A 21,224-nucleotide genomic window follows, 5' to 3' on the forward strand; every position below is an offset into this window, starting at 1 on the left:
GTTGCTCGCAGAATGTTTGGGACATTCCAAGGTCCCCTGAAAGGAGCCACGCAATCAGAGGTAACTGGTTCTGCAACACTAGGCTGTGCGAGTTCCCATCCGGATCCAGAAGGAGCTCCTGGAAGCTCGGAATCATCCGAGGATAATCTATTGATAACTCCATCAGGCGCGGAAAACGGGGTTGCGACCTCCACAAGGGGGTGATCAGTGTCAAACAACAATCCTGACAAACCAACTTCGAGATCGTTCGAGCTATCATGTTGAATGGGGGAAAGGCGTACAGGCGGCCCGTTGGCCACTCTTGGAGGAAAGCGTCCGTTGCCACCGCTGCCGGGTCTGGTCTCCAACTGTAAAAGTCCGGAAGCTCTGTGTTCAGGCGGGACGCAAACAGGTCCATCTTAAACCGTCCCCACAACCTGTCTAGAGAGCGAAACAACAAAACGTGCAAGTGCCAATCTCCCGAGTCTCTCAAATGTCTCGAATTCCAATCCGCTCCCGAATTGTCCAGACCCGGGATGTGCTCTGCCGTCACAGAGACGTTGTTGTACAGACAAAATTGCCAAAAGTCTTTTGCAAATAGAGCCATTTTGGATTTGGTACCTCCCAGGTGATTTATATAACGAACTGCCGACACGTTGTCCATCTTGAGGAGAACGCAGCAATTCGCCCGACCTGGGGTAAGGCTGCGAATCGTGAAGGCTCCCGCCAACAGTTCCAGACAGTTGATGTGCAATGACTGTTCTATCTCGGATCATCTGCCTCCTGTGGTAACGTTGCCACAACGAGCCCCCCAGCCGTGTAAGCTGGCATCGGACTCTATCACCACGTCTGGAATGGAACCGAAAATGGCCCTTCCGTTCTAAGCCTCCATGTGTGCCAACCACCATACCAGTTCGTCCCTGGATTCCTTGTCCAGTCGTATCCTGGATTCGTAAGAATGACCTGACCGTAGGTGTGACCCTTTGAGCCTCTGGAGTGCCCGGTAATGTAACGGGCCCAGAAAGATCGCCTGAATGGAGGCTGCGAGTAGGCCGATAATTCTCGCCAATTGTCTGATGGACAAATCCGACACCCGAAGAGCCCGTCGAAGCTTTTTCTGGATGGCCTTCATCTTGGAATCTGGCAGATACAGGAATTGTTGAATGGAATCTACCTTGAAACCTAGGAATTCCATTGATTGAGCTGGAGTCAGGATTGACTTGTCCCAGTTGATCAAGAATCCCAAGTTCTGGAGCAGATTGATCGTCCACTCCACATGGATCTGTAACTGATCCCTGGACTGGGACATGATGAGGATGTCGTCCAGGTAAATAATTAGGCGTACGCCCCGCGTACGAAGGAAGGTCACCACTGGTTTCATGATCTTGGTGAAGCACCAAGGAGCTGAGGAGAGACCGAACGGTAGGCATGTAAAACGCCACGCTTCCCGTGCCAGGTGAAATGGAGGTAGTCCCTGTGTTCCATTGCGATGGGCACCGTAAAATATGCGTCCTTCAGATCTAGTTTGGCCAACCAATCGGAGCGTCGGAGGAGGTCTCTGAGGCAATGTATGCCCTCCATCTGAAAATGTTGGTAGCGTAGGAACACGTTTAGGGGTCGAAGATTTATCACTGGTCGGACACCTCCCCCTTTCTTTGGCACCAGGAAGAGGTTGCTCGTAAAGCCCGGGGTGGCAAACGGCAGCTCTTCTATGGCGCCTTTTGACGACATCTCTCTGATTTCCGCGGAAATCATTTTGTCCTGCTCTAGAGGAAGGGACAATTCCCTGGGGACAGAAAATTTAACAGGGAGAGAAACGAACTCGAGGAGATAACCCCTTACTGATTGCAATACCCAAGCATCCGAAGTCCCAACTTCCCACCCCCGGTAGAATAAGGCCAACCTTCCCTCCACCCGTACATGAGCGAGAAGGGAAGAATGGGTACTCACCATAAGGACGTCTGCCCGAAGTGGCACCGCAGGGGTATCTGGGGACCCATGATCTCTCTCTAGCCGGGAAGAAAGTAGGGGCTCTCGGATCCTGGAAGCCCCGGGATGATAAAAAGGAACCTCTGTTGGCCCGGAATGAGCCCCGGAATCCACGGCCGGGTGGACGGTTCCTGCTACGCCCGGCCCCTCCTAAAACCTTAGGCGCAAACATGCGCTTTATGTTGGTCTGGGCCTTATCGATGGCCGTGAAGGTCTTAACGTAAGACCCCAGGTCTTTCACAAAGGTATTGCCAAATAACATCCCTTCTTCGGATGAACTCGGCTCCGCCACAGTCATGGCAGCTAATTTGGTATCGATTTTTAGTAAAATTGCCTTACGAGGTGGAAAAAATAAGCCTTAATTTAAGACCACGCAAGAAATTGATATCTCTGGTCTATGCTACATATAGCACCATAGCAGGATCCCAAGTCCATACATTCACAAAAGCATGGGACCGAGAAATGGGAACCCAAATTACTGAGAGCCAATGGGCCCAAATATTTCGGGCACATAAGAGTCTCTCATTGTGCGCCTCCCACATGGAGATCACGCGAAAGATCATGTACAGATGGTACATGGTACCAGTACGGCTTAAGAAAGGCAACCCCAGCATACCAGTTTGTTGCCAAGTCCTGTAGGTTCCAACTCAAAAACATAGCCCGCATCCGCCCCTTTCTTACGCAAGATGCTACCAAGGAGCTTGTCCATGCTCTAGTAATTTCCCGCATGGATTACTGTAACCCTCTCCTGATTGGTCTCCCCAAAAGCCGTACTGCCCCGCTACAGTCTGTAATGAATGCTGCAGCTAGACTGATTTTCCTATCCAGTCGGTCCTCTCACACCTCGCCCCTCTGCCAGTCCTTACATTGGCTCCCTGTATCCTTTAGGAGTCAATTCAAAGTGCTAACCCATACATTTAAAGCACTGAACAATTCCAGCCCCTCTTATATCTCTTCACTGATCCAGAGGTATACCCCTCCTCGTACCCTCCGCTCTGCCCGCGACCACCTCCTGACCGCTGCTCGCACCCGTACGGCCAACTCACGCTTGCAGGACCTCTCACGGGCGGCTCCTCTCCTATGGAATAACTTGCCTACTGCCATCAGACTCTCCCCTAGTCTTCAATCATTTAAGAAGGGCCTTAAAACCCATCTCTTCAGGAAAGCGCATGGCCTCCCAGAGTAATCTCTCCCTTACATACCTGTCTCTTGCTCTCCTATGGGATAGTGCTTTGCTCTCTCCTCCAGCTCTGCTTCACTCCTACTTGATATTTCCTATCCTAATGTTTCTAATACCCCACCTCCTATAGACTGTAAGCTCATTTGAGCAGGGTCCTCTTCAACCTATTATTCCTGTAAGTTTTCTTGTAATTGTCTTATTTATTGTTACATCCCCCCCTCTCAAAATATTGTAAAGCGCTACGGAATCTGTTGGCGCTATATAAATGGCAATAATAATAATAATAATAATACCAGACACATGCTGGCGCTGCTCAAATGACAAAGGGTCCATGCTACATACCTGGTGGTCATGCCCGGAACTGAAGCAATATTGGTCAGACATAACAACCATCATATGGGAGAGCACGGGGGTTAACCTCCAGCAGTCCCCAGAAATTTACTTACTACAACTATTTCCAAAAGATCTCCATAGAACCCAAACATACCTCATATATCATATAATAGTACCGGCCCTCCAAACAATTAGCAGACGTTGGCGCGACCCAAACCCACCAAAAGTGGCTCAATGTCTTACAGCACTACAGCTGACAAAACAATATGAAATAATGGCGCGGAAAAACGCACCACTAAAACCATTTATAATGGCAGCCTGGAAACTATGGGAGACGTATATAGCAACCACACAGGGATGAATCCCTACACCACCGCAATATAGGATAACCCCACAAATATATAAGGTGCATGGGCCACTCCGACAGCTGAGCCTCATAATAAGAGTCGTATTCCATCACGTCCGAGTCAGCCTCCGCACTCCGGTCGGTATCCGACCCTTCCTCGAGGGCCCTAGCCCTTTTCCACAGTCTAGCCTTTTTAGCCCGGCCAGGGGCTCTTTTGTGCGTGGGATGCACGCTTTCTGTGACCGCCTCTAGCATGTCTGTCATGGCAGGTAGAACCTGCATCGAGGAGTGGGAGTCGACATGCTTAGCCTTAGCCTTGGCCTTACGGGCACCAGGCATGGCAGGGGCAGGCGGGGAAGTCCCAACACCCAGGAGGGCGGGGGCCGCCATAGGGGGCAGCAACATGGCCTGCAAGGACTGGGAGAACGATGTGGACACCGCTCCCAAGGCAGAAGCAAAGGCCTTCTGTAAGGATGAGGTCATAGTGGCATCTAGTAATGCTTGAAACTCCTGTGAGGTTACAGTACCTTCAGGATCATCCTGGGTGTAAGCCTCAGCAAGGCCCTCAGGCCCTTCATCCTTATCTTGCATAGTAAAATGTCAAGAAAAACTACAGGATACACTGCAAAGCGAAAAATGATAGGGTTGAGTAACCCACAGCACGAAAGTAAACAAGGTAATATGCCTGCAGGTGTGCCCCTGGGTATTAGCGGTTTGAAGTACCGCACAGCAGCTCGATCGTGAGCCGCAGGGAACAGGGAGACCGGCCGCGATCAAGCTCCGCCCAGAAAATGGCCGCCGCACATGGGAGCCGAGCAGAGCACTATCGTGGCCAGATCACAGGCAGGGGAAGGGGCGCGTACACAGCACCCGCGCAGGCCTCGCGAGTGCGAGGATGCGCTGAGGTTGGCAGCGAGCCGCGACAAAAGAGAGACCGCGGCCCGCACGACCAAGCGGGAGGGAACCGCCGCAGGGAGGCAAGGGGATTAACACCCCGGCGGGTGAACCGCAATACCAAAGGGGGGATCCCCACCAGGCACACCGTGCAAGTAAACAAAACAACACAATAGAAACAAAACTAAACTGCATTAAAGTACTAAATGCAAGCATCAATATAAATGAACAAGATATAATAACACCAAGTATAATTTACACAAGATGAGGAGCAAAAATATACTTAGCTGGTCTTAGGAAGCAGCAAAGAAAGAGGGGGATTGTGGGAGACACAGACTTTTTATAGTCATTTCCTCTGTTATGTGATTGGTTGCCTGTGTACCTATACAGTTTTTTCTTTAATTTTGATAATATTTATATTCCTCTATCTTTGCTGCTGAGGAAATAAAGAAAGAGTTATGCATAATATGAGCGTCCGTGTCTTTAATAAAATCTTCAATTGTCATACACAGATCACAATAATATATAGATGTCCACCAGGGGGCACTGATAGCACATTTTTGTGCTGAAAAGAACCATCTCACTTGAAATTTTTTTGCTTAGCTAGTGCAGATTTTCGAAGTTAAACTGGAAGGTGGTGAGTAAAAAAAATAAATATGAAAAATAACAATCGTACAAGTACTCATGGTCGGTAGATGGAAAAATGACGATGGTCAGCATCATGCCCACACTAAAATATTAAATATAGAAGGCTGAAGCTTTCAGGAGAACACTGGCCAACAACTAAAAAATACATGGAAAAAAATTAAAGAAAACCAAATTTGTTTAAAGCAATTAACCTTGAAGAAAATTCATCAAAGTCTGCAAGAAGATCACAAATGCGTAGACCTGTGCGGGCTGCTTTTGATGAATATGTTGGTCCAATCCCTTTCTTTGTAGTACCGATGCTGGTGAAGAAGAGAGAAAAATACAGATACATTATGTGTATAAGATATATATTCATTTGCCAAGATAATAACAATGCCACTATTTCAGTCAATGATCCAGTCATCGAAGGCTTAATGCTCACATTTTATATACACAAAAAGCTTTAGTTAATATGTACATTTTTACATTCCAGAGTAACACCTCTGTTAATTAGATAACATATGCACCAATACAGCAGTGATGGACAATACAAATGGCATCTTATGTTAGCAAATTATAATTTCATTAAGCTCCCTAACTATTGAAAAAAAAATTATTACTAACAGGAAGAAGGTGATGTTTGATAATTACTTTTTCCCATCTTGTGCTTGACGCTGAACTTCTTGAAGGCCATCAACTGCCTGATGAAAATCGCAAACTACGCGGTAGCACATGATGAGCATAAAACAAGAGAAATAAATTAGCTTCAATGTAAAAAATTAGATAAATAAAATTGCTGCTATATCTCTCTACTTTCACTTGTGATTTGTAAACTCTGCAATACCTCCCATGATTTAGACAGAACACAGATGATGCAACTATTTATTGAGTAGGTAAATGCCTAAAGGCTGAAGGAGGATGGTACCCCAGGTAAAGCTTGATTAAAAGAGCATAGTCATTTAGAAAAATGTCAGCTAAAATATAAATTTAATGTCCGTTTTGTCTAAGAAAAGGCAATATTCTTGGGTTTCTTGTTTGTTTTAAACTGTTTTTTAACACGTCAAACTCTACTGAAGGTGTTTGGTTTGGTAATTTCCAAGGTCCACTTTGTTATCTATATTTTGTCTAAAGCCCAAAAAATAATTTTGAATAAAATAAGAAAATATAGCAATGTTTACCTTTTGCCTAAACCATGACAGCCACTAGAGGCAATACTTCATTGAAGACCTTTGATGTTCGAAGGTCTTTACATTAAGCGTCATAAAAAGCATGATGGTACTGAGCACTCTCAATGCTTCTTAAAATCATGGCGGGATATCAAATTACTGTTCTTTTATCCCAGCACAAAAGGCCCTAAGTAGATGATATTATTTTATGGATGGTTTTCAATCCACCAAGGCAAAAACTCAATAGCAGGCAAAATTCAATTATCCAAATGCCCAAGAAGGCAGAGAGGTGGCAATTTTCACATATTTTACTTTCTGGTCTGAAATTTTAACTATTATTGAACACAAGTTTGATTATGCATCTACGCAAATCACTTACCAATGTGTGCTCGGTCAGATATTATTAATCGTTTTTCCCAGTCTTTTAAACCTATTCAAATAAGTAAAAAAATAAAACATTAATATGCATTGCGAATTACCCCATTAAAAAAACATTATAAACAGTAATTGTAATATAAAAAAATTACATATATAAAAATAGAATACAATACAGTGCAATACACTAAAGCTTGTATTAGGGTAAAACAATTCAATTTTGGGGATTATAGAGACATTAATAAATGTCTGGACTTTTGGTCATGTAGAAATGCTGAATGGTGTTAACGGTAAGAATTATAAAGAAAAATGTGTATTTGCCGGGAAATATACCAATACGTTGGGAACTCAAAAATGAATTTGCAACAAATTTCAGGCCAGAGCGCTTGATCTAGAAATGTTTCCAATTCAGCTGTTACGGCCAACATTTTAAATTCACAGCAAATCACTCATTTGTGAATAAACCCTGTTTATGCATTTTTTTATATTTCATATTTTGACGGATTCCAACTACCAGTAACCATTCCATTTAGTCATACCTTTCTTTTCATTTTTTTCCGCTTCTTCAAACAAACCTGGAAGATGTATGACTACCCCATTTCCTGCAGAGAAACGCATAAAAAGATTAAAAAAATATAGACTATACTTCAGTGTCAAACAGGATTGCTTGCATCTTTAGCAAACTGTAAAAGGATCATACATTATATTACCCTTAACATCCGCAGTAGCTATTAGCGATCGCAGTTCTGTTTCGAAAATATATGCACTTAAAATAGCCGAGCAATATATTTGTTCAGTATAAAGCTACGTTAAAATCCCATAAGGGTTATAGATTACAAAATATATAAAACCCGTATCACCAGAAAAAAAAAAAAAAGATTAATTTGACGCAGGGGAAATATGGTCTGACTACATTCGTCATCAGAAAACACAGATCTACAGTCATTTGGGGAATTTTGTATCAGCCAGTTTTACAGATTTCCTACTAACGCTAGATAAAACCTGTGCTTTTTACAGTAAAAACCCATTAACTAAACAGCCTCTATGTTCAGGTAAGAGGGTTATAAAACATAACACTCACCAAAGTGCTAAATTCTACGGTACAATTTGTACTATCGAGAATAAGGGCATAACCTGTAGAGTTGCTGTAAGTCTCTCGTACTTAATGTTCCGCTGTATAGTGTTAAGTCTGATGTATTTTTATGATTCCCTTAACATTGCTGCAAACCATGTCAGTGGCGCATTAATAAATTATACATTTATATATTTTTATTAGGTGGTTAGTGAATTAGAGAGTTTGTAGGGATTTTACATTTTTGTAGACTGTTTAAATCCCTCTTTTTCAGAATTCCCCTGCCTCAGAGCTGCAAATCCTACGAACCTTTGCAAGAGACTTGTGTTCGATTTTTTGTACAGAGCTAACCGATGAGGTTCATAATTTGAATACCCCAGTAAATATAACATTTTAATCACAAGATCGTTAGCTGGAAAATAATTTTCAACATAAAAAAAAAAAAAAAAAAAAAAGTATGTTCAAGATATTAAAAATTGCACTTTTCCCACATTTTGGGTGGGAATTATTCCAGTAGCCTCATCGTTTTTTTTATTCCCCACCCTTAACATTTGACAATGCAGATATTTGTAAACTACTTTTCCATCCAAGTTTTAGAAGAAGCGTAGTTAAACGTCACAAATGAATGAACTACCCAGAAAGCCATCGCGTGCTTTGTTTAGCTCAGTGGAGCTAAACTCAAGAGGCAACAATTGCCCAGAGCACCTGCCTTTCATAGACTTCTCATTGAGCTGCACTGGGAAGTCCGTGATTGGACAGTCACAGAAAGTTGGTAGACAGTACGGAGAAGCTGGATCTTTCACTTCATCTTATTTTAATAACCCAAATAAAAAAGAAACGTGAAAACTACAAAACACTTACATTAATGAGTTTATTCCAGTTTAAGGCAACATTCATAAAATTCAGCAGTGTTCTTTTTTCTATAATTGTCTTGTTCTTCATGTTTCCACCAGTGTTAATTTTGTCGACTAACAATTTTTGTCAAATTTTAGTCAACTAAACCTAAAACAATTCAGATGACTAAAATGCAAATAAAAATAAAATGTTTTTTTTTTTTGTCAAAATACTGGGACTAAAACTAAATAGAAATTTGCTGCCAAAATTAACACTGGTTTCCACCTGGTGTCACTATAGTATAAGCGAGGCCTTTACTGCCTTAAAACATATGGGGATCTCCCAATTGGGCACTCCTGTTCTATAATATTTTAATTTGACTCAGGAGTTCTGTTCTCATAAGTGACATGTAACTCTGTGTTAACCCTTTTTGTATGACAGAACCTCTTAACAAACAATTAAAGCCGGGACTGATACCTCCAGCAAATCAACTCTCTGATTTTCATAACCAGATACACACAGCATTGCGATCCGTGCAGTATTGATCATTCATTAACACACCTACATAACAGGTAAACATTAAATGCTAAAACAAACACACTCAACGCAAATATTCATTTTGAAAATAGCAATTGAGCTCACAAGTTTGGATAATTATTTGTACCAAAATAATCGTCACAAATATGTGGTTTTTTGTTTCGTTTTTTTCAAACTTAGTCACTTTCATTGTTTTCTTAGTTTGATAATTATATTTCCTTGCCCTGTCAATCACTATAATGAGAACAGGAGATAAAACCAAAACTTACCGATTAAGGAAATGGCTTTAGGATTAATAATTCCACTGGGGAAGAGATGGAAGTCATATTCCTTTCCTTCGACCACGACTGTGTGTCCAGCATTATTTCCTCCCTAGATGCAAAGAAAAATAAGCGTTTTAAAAACTGTTGTATAGATGAGTACGTCGGCATATAACAATAAGAAAAATAATAAAGATTTTTTTTACGAGGAAAATTGCATTTAATGTAATAGGATACTTGAAGCAACATAATCACTACAGCTCTCTGGTTATGTCAAATACATCTGGTATAGAGCAGATAAATGCTAAGCATTGTGAGTATATACATCAAAGAACTATCACTTAAATGGTTTAGTTTTGACACAGCATTTTTGAAATGCGTTGATCACATTAATTTTGCATTCTATATAATCACAGTGCTCTTACAGAGATTAATTTAGTTAATTTAGCACTAATACTATTTATATTGTCTCCCACGTTGGAATTAGTGTAGGACCCACAGATATTTGGGTACTGTGAAGTAGTGGTGCGTTTAGCACAATATGGCCACATGGTGGAACTGAATCCCCACATTTGCTTGCTGAGATAGGTGATTTTAGGTAGTCTTCTAAAATATAAAACTGTATTTGTATGTGTGCACTGTTCTTTAGTCTATATCATGAATAGATTATCCTGGCACCATCCCCTGGTTGAATATAGAGCGGGTTAGGAACATTAAATTAACACTTCCGCAATGATCAATGTAAATTGTATCCAACCGGAATTTGTAGTCATAGACGTAGAGTAAAAATGGTAACTGAATGACAAAGACATTAGCAAGAGCAGGAACGAACATATTCAATGATAGCTTATTCCAGGAGATTGATTAATACAATGCAGGGAGCTGCAAATGTGAAAATAAAACACACAAAGGGACTTCACACATTTTGTTCTAGTGCCACTTTGTGTGTTAGCCATCAATGTCACCCAGCTTGGATGACATGGACATTGATAATGTGAAATTGTGAAGTCTGCATTGACAATACAGCCATATTCAGGAGGAGTTAGGAAGAGACCCGGTTTATAAAATAAAATTTTAAAACTGTTTTATATTAAACTGGGGGATGATGTCAGGGAACTTTAAAATTACCGCTTTCAATTTCTTATGGTATATTTGTTTTTAATAGCTGACTCAATGGTAACCACAGAGGTGGTTGGCTAATTCCCATCAACCCTCACCTAGACCATGTCGTTTTGTGCAGTGGGAAGGAATATTCTTTTGGCATTTTAGCCGTGTCTTCGGCAAGAGGCAGGGCAGTTACAGGGGGCATAGTACACAGTATAGTATGCATAATGTACATGGTATTACAGCCTGGATAAGCACCTGGTTATGTAGCTTGATGTAGATTATGTATTTAAATAATAAAGTCATAAAATGACCCTATGCTTATGGCAACCAAGCATTAATGAAGTGCTGATTGGAGATGGATCCACTTACCAACTTCTAAAGTCAAGAAGTAAATATTTCTATAATTCTCACCAAGAATGTGTCAGAAGAGAAAGGGTCCTAAATTAGACATATTGAGAAATGGCAATAACCATCAATATACGATGGTATCCCACACGTTTCTTTCAGCACAGATGGACCTTGGAGTTATCGACTAGTATGCGTCACTATCCTTATCTGTGGTAAGGCAGGCTGGGAGTTGATGGTTTGTGGTTTTGCTCAGAGAGCACCTGTCAGCATCTCTTTTTAAGCAAACCATTTGAGAGAGTAAACCAATCGAGTTTACTGTAGTTAACTTTTTCACACTTGGGTTTATAAACTACTCTAAAACACCCATTGTCGTCACCTTTTAACTCTATAACTCTACGTGTCAGCTCCTCTGTCAGGGAAAACCAACATGGAACTGCAAAAAAACTTTTATTAACTTTTTTTTTCTGATTACTATTTTGCTTGAATACTAATTCTGCAGTATATTGACACTCTGCACGCATCCTGTGTGCTTTGCATGTACACACCATTCACACCCTGCAAGCAATGTTCGGATGCAACGCATTGCATTCACATCCTGGACTCTGAATTTACTCCTTGCACTCAAACTCTGCACACAGCAATCACACTGTATCCAGCACACTGCTCTCATGCCCTGCATACAGCATTCACACCAAGCACAAAGCATTCACACCATGCACAAAGCATTCACACCCTGCACACAGCATTCACATCCTGTACACATAGATCACACCATGCACACATTATTCAGTGAAATCTGCACATGGAAAAGAAGCTCTGCATACTGCATTCACTACCTGCACACAGCATTCACATATAAGATTCATATACTACCCCCCAGCATTCACATTCTGCCCACAACTTTTTATTTTCTGTGGGGCCCAGCTAGGTAAGGAGGATATCTGAAAATATCATGCCTACAGGAATTATCATGAAGATTAATGCAAAGCATATTAAAAAAATTGCTGCCCAAATTATCCTTAAACAACCCCCTTTGTTACAAAATCCCCCTGTTTTACAGGTTATTATTTGCATTTATGTAGTGCCAAAATATTCTCCAGTGCTTTACAATTATACATAATGCTGCTCCCACCTACCAATCCTCCCTATCCCTAATACACAAGTATGTCCCATCGAGGCCCCTGCGCTCTGCCGAAGACCTACGTCTATCCTCTGTCCCTACTCCCACATCTGATGCTCGCCTCCAAGACTTCTCCAGGGCTCCACCTTTTCTGTGGAACCCCCTTCCCTTCTCCATTAGACTTTCACCCAGTCTCCACTCCTTCAAAAAATCTTTTAAAAAACACACTTCTTCAGTAAAGCATATCATTTAAACTGTTAGAGGGTTTTCATTCCCCCCACCCTCATGACTCCTCTCCTGTAACTGTCAAAAACAACCTAGGTTCTCAGTGATTACTTTTCTAGCAGCCTATTTCATTAGCCCTTGTTATACCCTTTGGGTCACTATACCCGACTCCCTCTAGAATGTAAGCTCTTTGAGCAGGGCCCTCAACCCCTCTGTTCCTGTGCGTCCATTTGTCTGGTTACAATTACGTGTCTGTTAGTCCACCCATTGTACAGCGCTACGGAGTTTGCTGGTGCTATATGAATAATAAAATAATAATAATACAATGGAAATACATTGTAGCAAGCAACTGACAGACAAAATACATTTAAAGGGACACTATAGTGTTAGGAATGCAAATCTGTATTCCTAAAGCTACAGGGTTTTTACCACTTTATTTAGATTCAGGAGGTCCAGGTCCAGTTTTTTTCCTGCAAGACAAATAGCTGCAGGGACTGGATCTCTAACACATCTAACAGTCCAACCCAGTGGTCCTCACAGAAGAGCATTGGGGACTAAAGCCAGCTCTGTGCTCCTATTGGTGGATAACAGTGAGACTCAAGATTTACTCGTCTCTCATAGGTGTACTTGACCCTGCAATGTAAGCATTTCTATACCTACTAAACGGCAATGCTTTACATTGCAGAGTTAAAACTACTGCACCCAGACCACTTGATATCAATGAAGCGATCTGGGTGCATTTAGTAGTCCTTTAACAGACACAAAATTGTCTTTCTCTCTCCACTAAAATACTTATTTCTCCCCTCTTTGTCATTCCCCTATATGATTGCACATTCTTCCATTTACTTTTCTTCTAGTGAAACAAACGTCCCCTTGTGATCCCATCAGTGAATTTCATAAACTTCTTAAAACCTAATCTCCGTAATAACTCTACGGTACAAGTGTCTCTCTGTCTTGTGTTTCTTTTCCATTCATTCTTGTCTTCCAACAAACTGCCTCCCACCATTTTGTATCAAACTCTGAAAGTTAATTAAACACACCTGAAACACAAAGCCACACTTTCTTTGTTTTGTCCCATCGTCATGTTATTTTTCTGGAAGGATGTTTGTTACTCAAGACAAGTCAAGCAGCAGTCAACTTTCCATTCTATAATGGTTGGTGTAATGCAAAACCTGACCTTCTCACACTGTATTTTTATTTTGCGTGGTGCAAAGGCTGACCTCCATTAAACTCTCGGCAGTCTGGAGCTTTTAATAGACGACACATTTGGCCCTCTTAGTGTGATGTTTCAAACTTAGTGGGTGAAGGGAAGTCGGCTATTCTAAAACAATTTTGCGTTAATCTTTTACAGCGTATACTCGAGTGAGCAATTCTCAGATTACAAACAATACTGGTTTTCAGTTCAACGATGAAAATATTTATGAAACTTCTAAATTTGTATATGTTCCTGTTATTTTTATTTCATTGGGTACAGTAGGTGGGAATGAGAGAGGGTTTATAAAAGTAAAGTGTTTATTATGGTAAAATAATGCCATTGCATTGAGCGATTCTCCAGAAATCAAACGAAGGAACGAGACTGAAAGTTGGGTGGTTTGTCAATGTCTTTGGAACCCTAGGATGGAAATAAATATATAGAGAGATGTAGAACTTGGAGCCATGTATTATGGGGACATAATGGTATGTAGGGATTCAGAGATATCATAATAGAGCAAACCCTCGGCTCCTAATATATAGAGAGATGTAGAACTTGGAGCCATGTATTATGGGGACATAATGGTATGTAGGGATTCAGAGATATCATAATAGAGCAAACCCTCGGCTCCTAATATATAGAGAGATGTAGAACTTGGAGCCATGTATTATGGGGACATAATGGTATGTAGGGATTCATAGATATCATAATAGAGCAAACCCTCGGGGCCTAATTTAAGAAAGAGTCCTCTTCTTCTTTTGTGCCCAATATAGGGCCAAGGAACGAGCAGATCCAAGGCTCCAATTAAGATTTCTCTGCATGACAGTGGTGCTATTAGCTATCTAAAGCACATCACTCGCACCCACCTCATAATAAATATAATAATGCGTACCTACCCCACTTCCTGTGTTAAAGATTTATGGCGGGCAATGGTAGAGCCTAAAAAGAAAAAACAAAGAAAAATAGAAGAAAGGTCCTCTATTTATTTTCTTTGGCCAAAATAAACAGGACGTTAATGCATTATACCCCAATGCAACTATTCTGAATAACAAACAAAAAACAATAAATGAATGAAACAGTATATCGCACACAGACCATCAGGAATGGTGATGCTGGAAGGTAGCAGTTCCATAACACTACAACAGCTCTGAAATCTGAAAATATATTCAACTTAACCCCTTAAGGACCAAACTTCTGGAATAAAAGGGAATCATGACATGTCACACATGTCATGTGTCCTTAAGGGGTTAAAGGGACACTATAGTCACCCAGACCACTTCAGCTCAATGAAGTTGTCCTGGTGCCAGGTCCCTCAGGTTTTAACCCTTCAGATGCAAACATAGCAGTTTCAGAGAAACTGCTATGTTCACATTTGGGGTTAATCCAGCCTCTAGTGGCTGTCTTCTGGACAGCCACTAGAGGCGCATCTGCGAAGCTGGAGGCACATTTCGCCTCCATCACGCAGAGTGTCCATAGGAAAGCATTGAGAAATGCGCATTCGGCTCCACTGACGTCGGACGGGGGAGCTGACGTCGGCGGCGGAGGAGAGGTCACCAGTGCCGAGGGAGCCCGGCGCTGGATAAAGGTAAGCTGCTGAAGGGGTTAAAACCCCTTCAGCGCCACCGCTTTGTTTTCCTGACACTATAGGGATCCTTTAATGTTGTGTAACACTGAATAACCTGGAGTGACAGGTTCACTTTATGTGGCCTCAAACAATGACTGTGTCTCTGTTTGTGGCTTATGTCCAATTCCCAATGAATGATGCAGGAAAGAATGTATTTAGAGGAGCAATAGGTAGACCAGCACACAAGTGCCTCCGTTGATACATCTTACCCCAGACAGACAGACAGTCTACGCACATTTCAGCAGGGACGATCCTAGGGTCACAGACCCTGGGTGCAGATTTTTTTACTTTTTTGGTGATGCAGGTGGGCATGGTCATCTTATTAACCCATCCCTTTTACAAATGTCCAGACATGCATGTTTCTATGGCAACTACTCTACCTCTCCATTAGAGACTGTAGTGGGGGGGGGGGGGGGCTAGGGGCTGTAGTAGGGGTTTGGGGCTGAAGTGTGGGGTTTGTGGCAGTAGTGGGGGATTGGGGCTTTAATTGGGTGTAGAGGCTGTAGTGGGGGACAGGGGTTGTAGTGGGGTATAAGGGCAGTAGTGTGGGATAGGAGGGTTAGTGGGCAATAGGAGCTGTAGTGAGGTATAAAGCATATAGTGGGGGGTTAGGGGCGGAAGTGCTGGGTTAGAAGATGTAGTGTTGGTCAAGGGTAGTAGTAGTGGGGTATAAAGGCAGTTGTGGGTAGTTAAGAGCAGTATTGAGGGATAGGAGTGGGGTAGGAAGACGTAGTGGGGGGTTTAGGATCAGTAGTGGGGGATTAGGGGATGTAGTGTGGGTTAGGGGGTGTAGTGTGGGGCTGGAGGCAGTTGTGAGGGTTAGGGGGTCTGGCACAGAACAGGACACTCTGTGCTAATAAAAATAAATTGCACATTTAAGAGCCAGGCTTTTCAGGAGCCCACTAGGGGCTCTAGCGGTTCACCCTGTGTACCCACTTTGGATTGGTCCGGCATGTCAGAGTGACAGCATTCAATACCTACTTGGCACGTGTGCATAATAAAGTTTCATGTGATATTTGCTGGTTAAAATGGTTTAAAAAAAACAAAAAAAAAACACCACAGCATTTTCTAATTGTAAAATATTTGTATACCCTCTGCAAATCTGTGCAGGTTATTTTATATTATAAAATATATATATATTACAAAATTGTCAAATCAGCACAATTTTCCATTTTAATGCTGTCCCTTAACAGACAATGACAAATGAGCATGTGGTATGTGGAAATAAAAGACAAATCCGCATACACAAGAAAAACAGTGAGACTCAAACACTGATCAAAGGCATTCTGTCTTTATTCACTGGGCTAGGATTGTGGACATCTAAAAAGGGAAGTGAAATTTTAGGTAAAAACAAATATCCAAACTAAATAATCAGCTGAGTTGGAGATATTTTCTAGAATTTGTATTAAGTCCTCTAATCCTAGTTGAGATAGTAAATCCCATATATGTAGCTTCACAAATCCCCTACAAACTGAGTAGTTAAAATTATGTAACAAACAGGAGGCAGGGAAAGCTTATAGGCTAATTATCACTTTCAGTCTTAGGCCATGACCATAAAATACCTATAGGGACACGTCAAACATCTAAAGCAGTTTAGTTTACAGTTTACTGAAGTGCTTCATGTGTGAAGAGTGTGTCCTTTTTTCAGATTTGCAGAAGAAATTATCACTTTCATAAAGTAAATGAAAAATTGTTCGTGCATTTATGTTTTGGGATTGAGAATGCTTATTAAACATGCTTTAGAATATGCTGTATAGTATACCACTGATTTTTGTTGAGTGTTCAGAAAATGTATATGAATTTTACTAAGAAAGATATTTTGGATAATTATGTGGTTTTGATATACTTTTATAAATTATCCTGGTTATACTATACCCCCTGGCTGTCAATCAGACAACCAATCCTGTTACCTTCTGGTTGTTTAGCCAAGACATCTCAAGCTGCATTGGGAGTCTGTGATTGGGCAGTCACAGAAAGTCTGGGCGGGGTTAGAAGAGGAGGGCTTACAAAGATATCTGCAGCTTTTGCAAGCTGTTTCTAAATATACCTCCAATGAAAGAAATGATTTATTAATTGCATGCATGTTTTCGTATGGGGTATATCTACTAAATAGGTATTTAAAAAATGTTTAATTCTGTATCTGGGTAATGCAGTGTCCCTTCAAATGAACACTTTGTCATTAATATGTGGTTTGAGTGCTTAGACAGTCTCTTTAAAGGGACCCTTTAATCACCATAATGCATTACACTAATTGCCAAGAATTTGGATAGGGATGTGCATGTGCAAAAAATTTGTTTCGGTTCGGAAATTCGGGTAAGTAAAAAAATGTGTCTGCTTTGGCAATTCGGACCAATGGCATTCGGTTCAGTTCATCACTTCGGAACTGCCGAACTTCGTCACTTCGGAATTTCGGACATCCGTAAGCGTCCGAATGACATGAAATTCGTACGAATGTAAATTCGGAATGAAACAAATTGCACATATCTACTGGTCACATGAATGCAAGCAAACACCCTGACAGCCTAATTTATATACTATCCCACATCAATGACTCTGTGTGCCTTCATTGGTCAAGTGTCAGTGACAAAATCACCATTAATTGGCTGTCCTCTAACATCAATCAAAAAACATTTGCAGGAAATAGTGAAACCAGATTGGGCAAGCAAGCATTACATTGCACAAAAGGAATTAGCTTATTGGTCAAGATCCCTGTCATCATTGACGTCATTTTCCCTCCCTCTTTCTTGTTTTGTCACTTTTCAGATATCCGAATCACTTCGGCACTTCGGAGCTTCGGCACTGTGATAATAATATTCCATATTAATTAAGAATGATTGATTTATCACTATTGAGCAAATCAAACTATTAAAGATAGTCAAGATGGCGCCGGTACACAGTACTGAAAATGTTAATAACCACAAAACACAGTCACGAGAATATTATGAGAACAGAGCTAGCTTTTTAGATAGTTATGAGAACAGCGATATAACCGTACAGATCTGGCATGGCATTGTTTTGGGAGTGCAGATCCTATCCAACACTTTTGCAAGGTCTTTACTGGGCTGCACTGATAAGAAGATTTGGTGGAAAAGTACAGTCTATTAACCCTTTTTGATTAAGTTTCTTATAAAAGACTAGAAAATTTGGCACTCATTGGAGTACTACCCACCTGTAATATGGACGCATATTGCTGGTTCTGCTGATTTCCCAGTAAGAGAGGGTCCCCTTCAAGCCTGACTGCCAGTTCTCTCAGTCAAGTGCAGCAAGTCTCTCTCTTATGGTGATGTATTAAGCTATTTTTTTTATTAAGCTGATTCTTTGAGCTGTTCCTTTAAGATGAATTTTAAGCTGAATGATTATTAATTGTCTTTGTTAGTCAATAAAGTTTGTATTGATTATTTACAAGTACTTGATGTCAGTGTTTTTCCCTTTCTCAAATACTCAATTCACTCATCCCAAATAGGGTTTTGGTGCCCAACAATATCTTTAAAAACCTTAGGGTAATTGATTATAGCTTTTTGATATTGGCACTTCATGAATTTAATGATTAGGCACAACAGGCACTTCCGAACTACCGAACTTCTTCCCTTTCGGAACTTCAGCACTCCGGACATTCGTAAGCATCTGAATGTCCGAATGGCATGAAATCCGTACGAATGTACATTTGGAACGAAACAAATTGTACATGTCTAATTTTGGACGTAGTTTCATTTCAAAGGGCACCAACCCCTGATGCTGTTATACAATGACAGCCCTGGAAGGCAGGACAATATCCAGGAATATCATTTAGGGCAAGCTGGGTATGATGAATCAATGCAGACCCAATGGGTGACATCATAAAAACCACTAGAGCAGACTAAGCATGGAGGAGGGTTGTATACTCAGAAAATGGGGTGATTTTTTAACATTGCCCCAACTCTTGACATGCCTAGCTGCTCAGCCTCTCTGCAGTATCAACAACCATCAACAAAGAAGAGATGAGTACAATGCAAAACTAACCATGACAAATAGAACTTGATTTTTTTCCCATCACACGCTTAGCATTTGTCTTTAGAACGCTAATAGACTTTCTTTCATAACACAAACTTGCCAGCCTCCAAGGTCTAGGTCTTCTCCAAACTATGTCAGACTGGAAGATCACCATGAGATGAGGGCAACTGCATACCATATAGAATGAGTGCTTTATAAAATTATTATAATTTTATAGCAAGTAGCTGCTATCAGTTTAAATACAGCCCTACTCACAGTAATGCTAACTGCACTGTGTGCAGTGATAAGCACATGCCTTGTACTGGTTCATTCGAAGCAAAAAATAAGTTGAACAAGCACAGGTAGCCCTTAAGCCAGCATTCCATCTGTCTGATGAACAATTCTGGGGAGTTGGATTAAAGGGGCACTATAGTCACTACAGCTTAATATAGATGTTCTGGGCATAGAACCTGTCCCTGCGGGCTGAGCATTGTAAACACAAAATTTTCTGAGAAAAGGCATTGCTTATATCGCTGCCTATGGCCACCACTAGTGACTGTCGTGGATGAGTGTAACAAGATGTAACAGCGAGAGATGCAAAATGTATTAAAATAATATATTTCAGATTTTGTTTTTTTGCGTTTGTGTGTTTACTTTTAAATAAAAAAAAAGTATTAATATATGTTATAACGCTGAGCTTGCCTACAACTATCACCTGTTACAAAACTGGAGGGTTTGAAAAGCCATGTACCACAAGCTCGTCTTTAATTACAGCATCTTGAAGGCTCAGCTCTGTGTATTTTTAGATCAGATGAACCTTTCAAGTAGGGTTCCATTGCAAGATTTAAATCATGATAATGTCCCTTCAATCTCTTGAATAAACACCAGAAGATTAAACATGTATAAAGAGCCAGTTTTGGCTGATAAAAAAATTAAGATTAGAAGAATTAAGAAAACGACCTTGAAGAAATCACACATCACTTTCACATTAAAGGAACACTATAGTCATCTAAATTACTTTAGCTAAATAAAGCAGTTTTAGTGTATAGATAATCCCACTGCAATTTCACTGCTCAATTCACTGTAATTTAGGAGTTAAATCACTTTGTTTCTGTTTATGCAGCCCTAGCCACACCTCCCCTGGCTATGATTGACAGAGTCTGCATGAAAAAAAAATCTGGTTTCACTTTCAAACAGATGTAATTTATCTTAAATAATTGTATCTCAATCTCTAAATTGAACTTTAATCACATACAGGAGGCTCTTGCAGGGTCTAGCAAGCTATTAACATAGCAGGGGATAAGGAAATCTTAATTAAACAGAACTTGCAATAAAGAAAGCCTAAATAGGGCTCTCTTTACAGGAAGTGTTTATGGAAGGCTGTGCAAGTCACATGCAGGGAGGTGTGACTAGGGTTCATAAACAAAGGGATTTAACTCCTAAATGGCAGAGGATTGAGCAGTGAGGCTGCAGGGGCATGTTCTATACACCAAAACTGCTTCATTAAGCTAAAGTTGTTCAGGTGACTATAGAGTCCCTTTAATGAAAGTCAGTTAGATATTTTAGTTCAGTCCATGGATGAATGGAGAGATGGCCATATGCAGACTCTTCAGTTTAGAGGTGTGAACCATTTTTATCTACTATTAGTTTAGGGGCTTATTCACTCAATGCTGAATTGAAAAGGGGATTTCTAAAACGTAATCTGAAAAAACCTCTCACACAGCTATCTTTCTAGCGAGGCTGTTTTGTTCTTCATTTTCTGATTCTTTGTAAATTATCTACAAATTAATTTTCAAAGAATATGCCCGTTTGAAAGATCCTGAAAGATCCTGACAGCATTGTACAGTGTCTATAAAGTATTACATATTTCAGACACAAACTAAAATGGCGTTTAAAGGAATACTATAGTGTTACGAACGCAAAACTGTATTCTTAAAACTATAGGGTTCTTCTGCCTCTGCCCCCTGTTAAGATAGTGTTAAAACCTTTTTATTTACTTGCTTGAACCCACGCCAAGGTCCCTCTGCGCTAGATAGGGCTCCTCCTC

The 21,224-nt window shown here is 40.9% G+C and overlaps 1 protein-coding gene across 1 annotated transcript in view; it reads right to left on the reverse strand.

The window, feature by feature from the left end:
- ADSS1 (adenylosuccinate synthase 1) overlaps positions 1-21,224 on the reverse strand; it is a 32,293-nt gene that overhangs the window by 8,745 nt on the left and 2,324 nt on the right. The window contains exons 2-6 of the mRNA XM_063440176.1: positions 9,602-9,704; positions 7,429-7,491; positions 6,894-6,944; positions 6,000-6,066; positions 5,561-5,668 (exon numbers count right to left, since the gene is read on the reverse strand). Of these exons, the coding sequence (XP_063296246.1) occupies positions 5,561-5,668; positions 6,000-6,066; positions 6,894-6,944; positions 7,429-7,491; positions 9,602-9,704 (392 nt within the window). The remainder of the gene's footprint in view (positions 1-5,560; positions 5,669-5,999; positions 6,067-6,893; positions 6,945-7,428; positions 7,492-9,601; positions 9,705-21,224) is intronic.

The sequence above is a fragment of the Pelobates fuscus genome, chromosome 13 (genome assembly GCF_036172605.1).
Source record: "Pelobates fuscus isolate aPelFus1 chromosome 13, aPelFus1.pri, whole genome shotgun sequence".
NCBI lineage: Eukaryota > Metazoa > Chordata > Amphibia > Anura > Pelobatidae > Pelobates > Pelobates fuscus.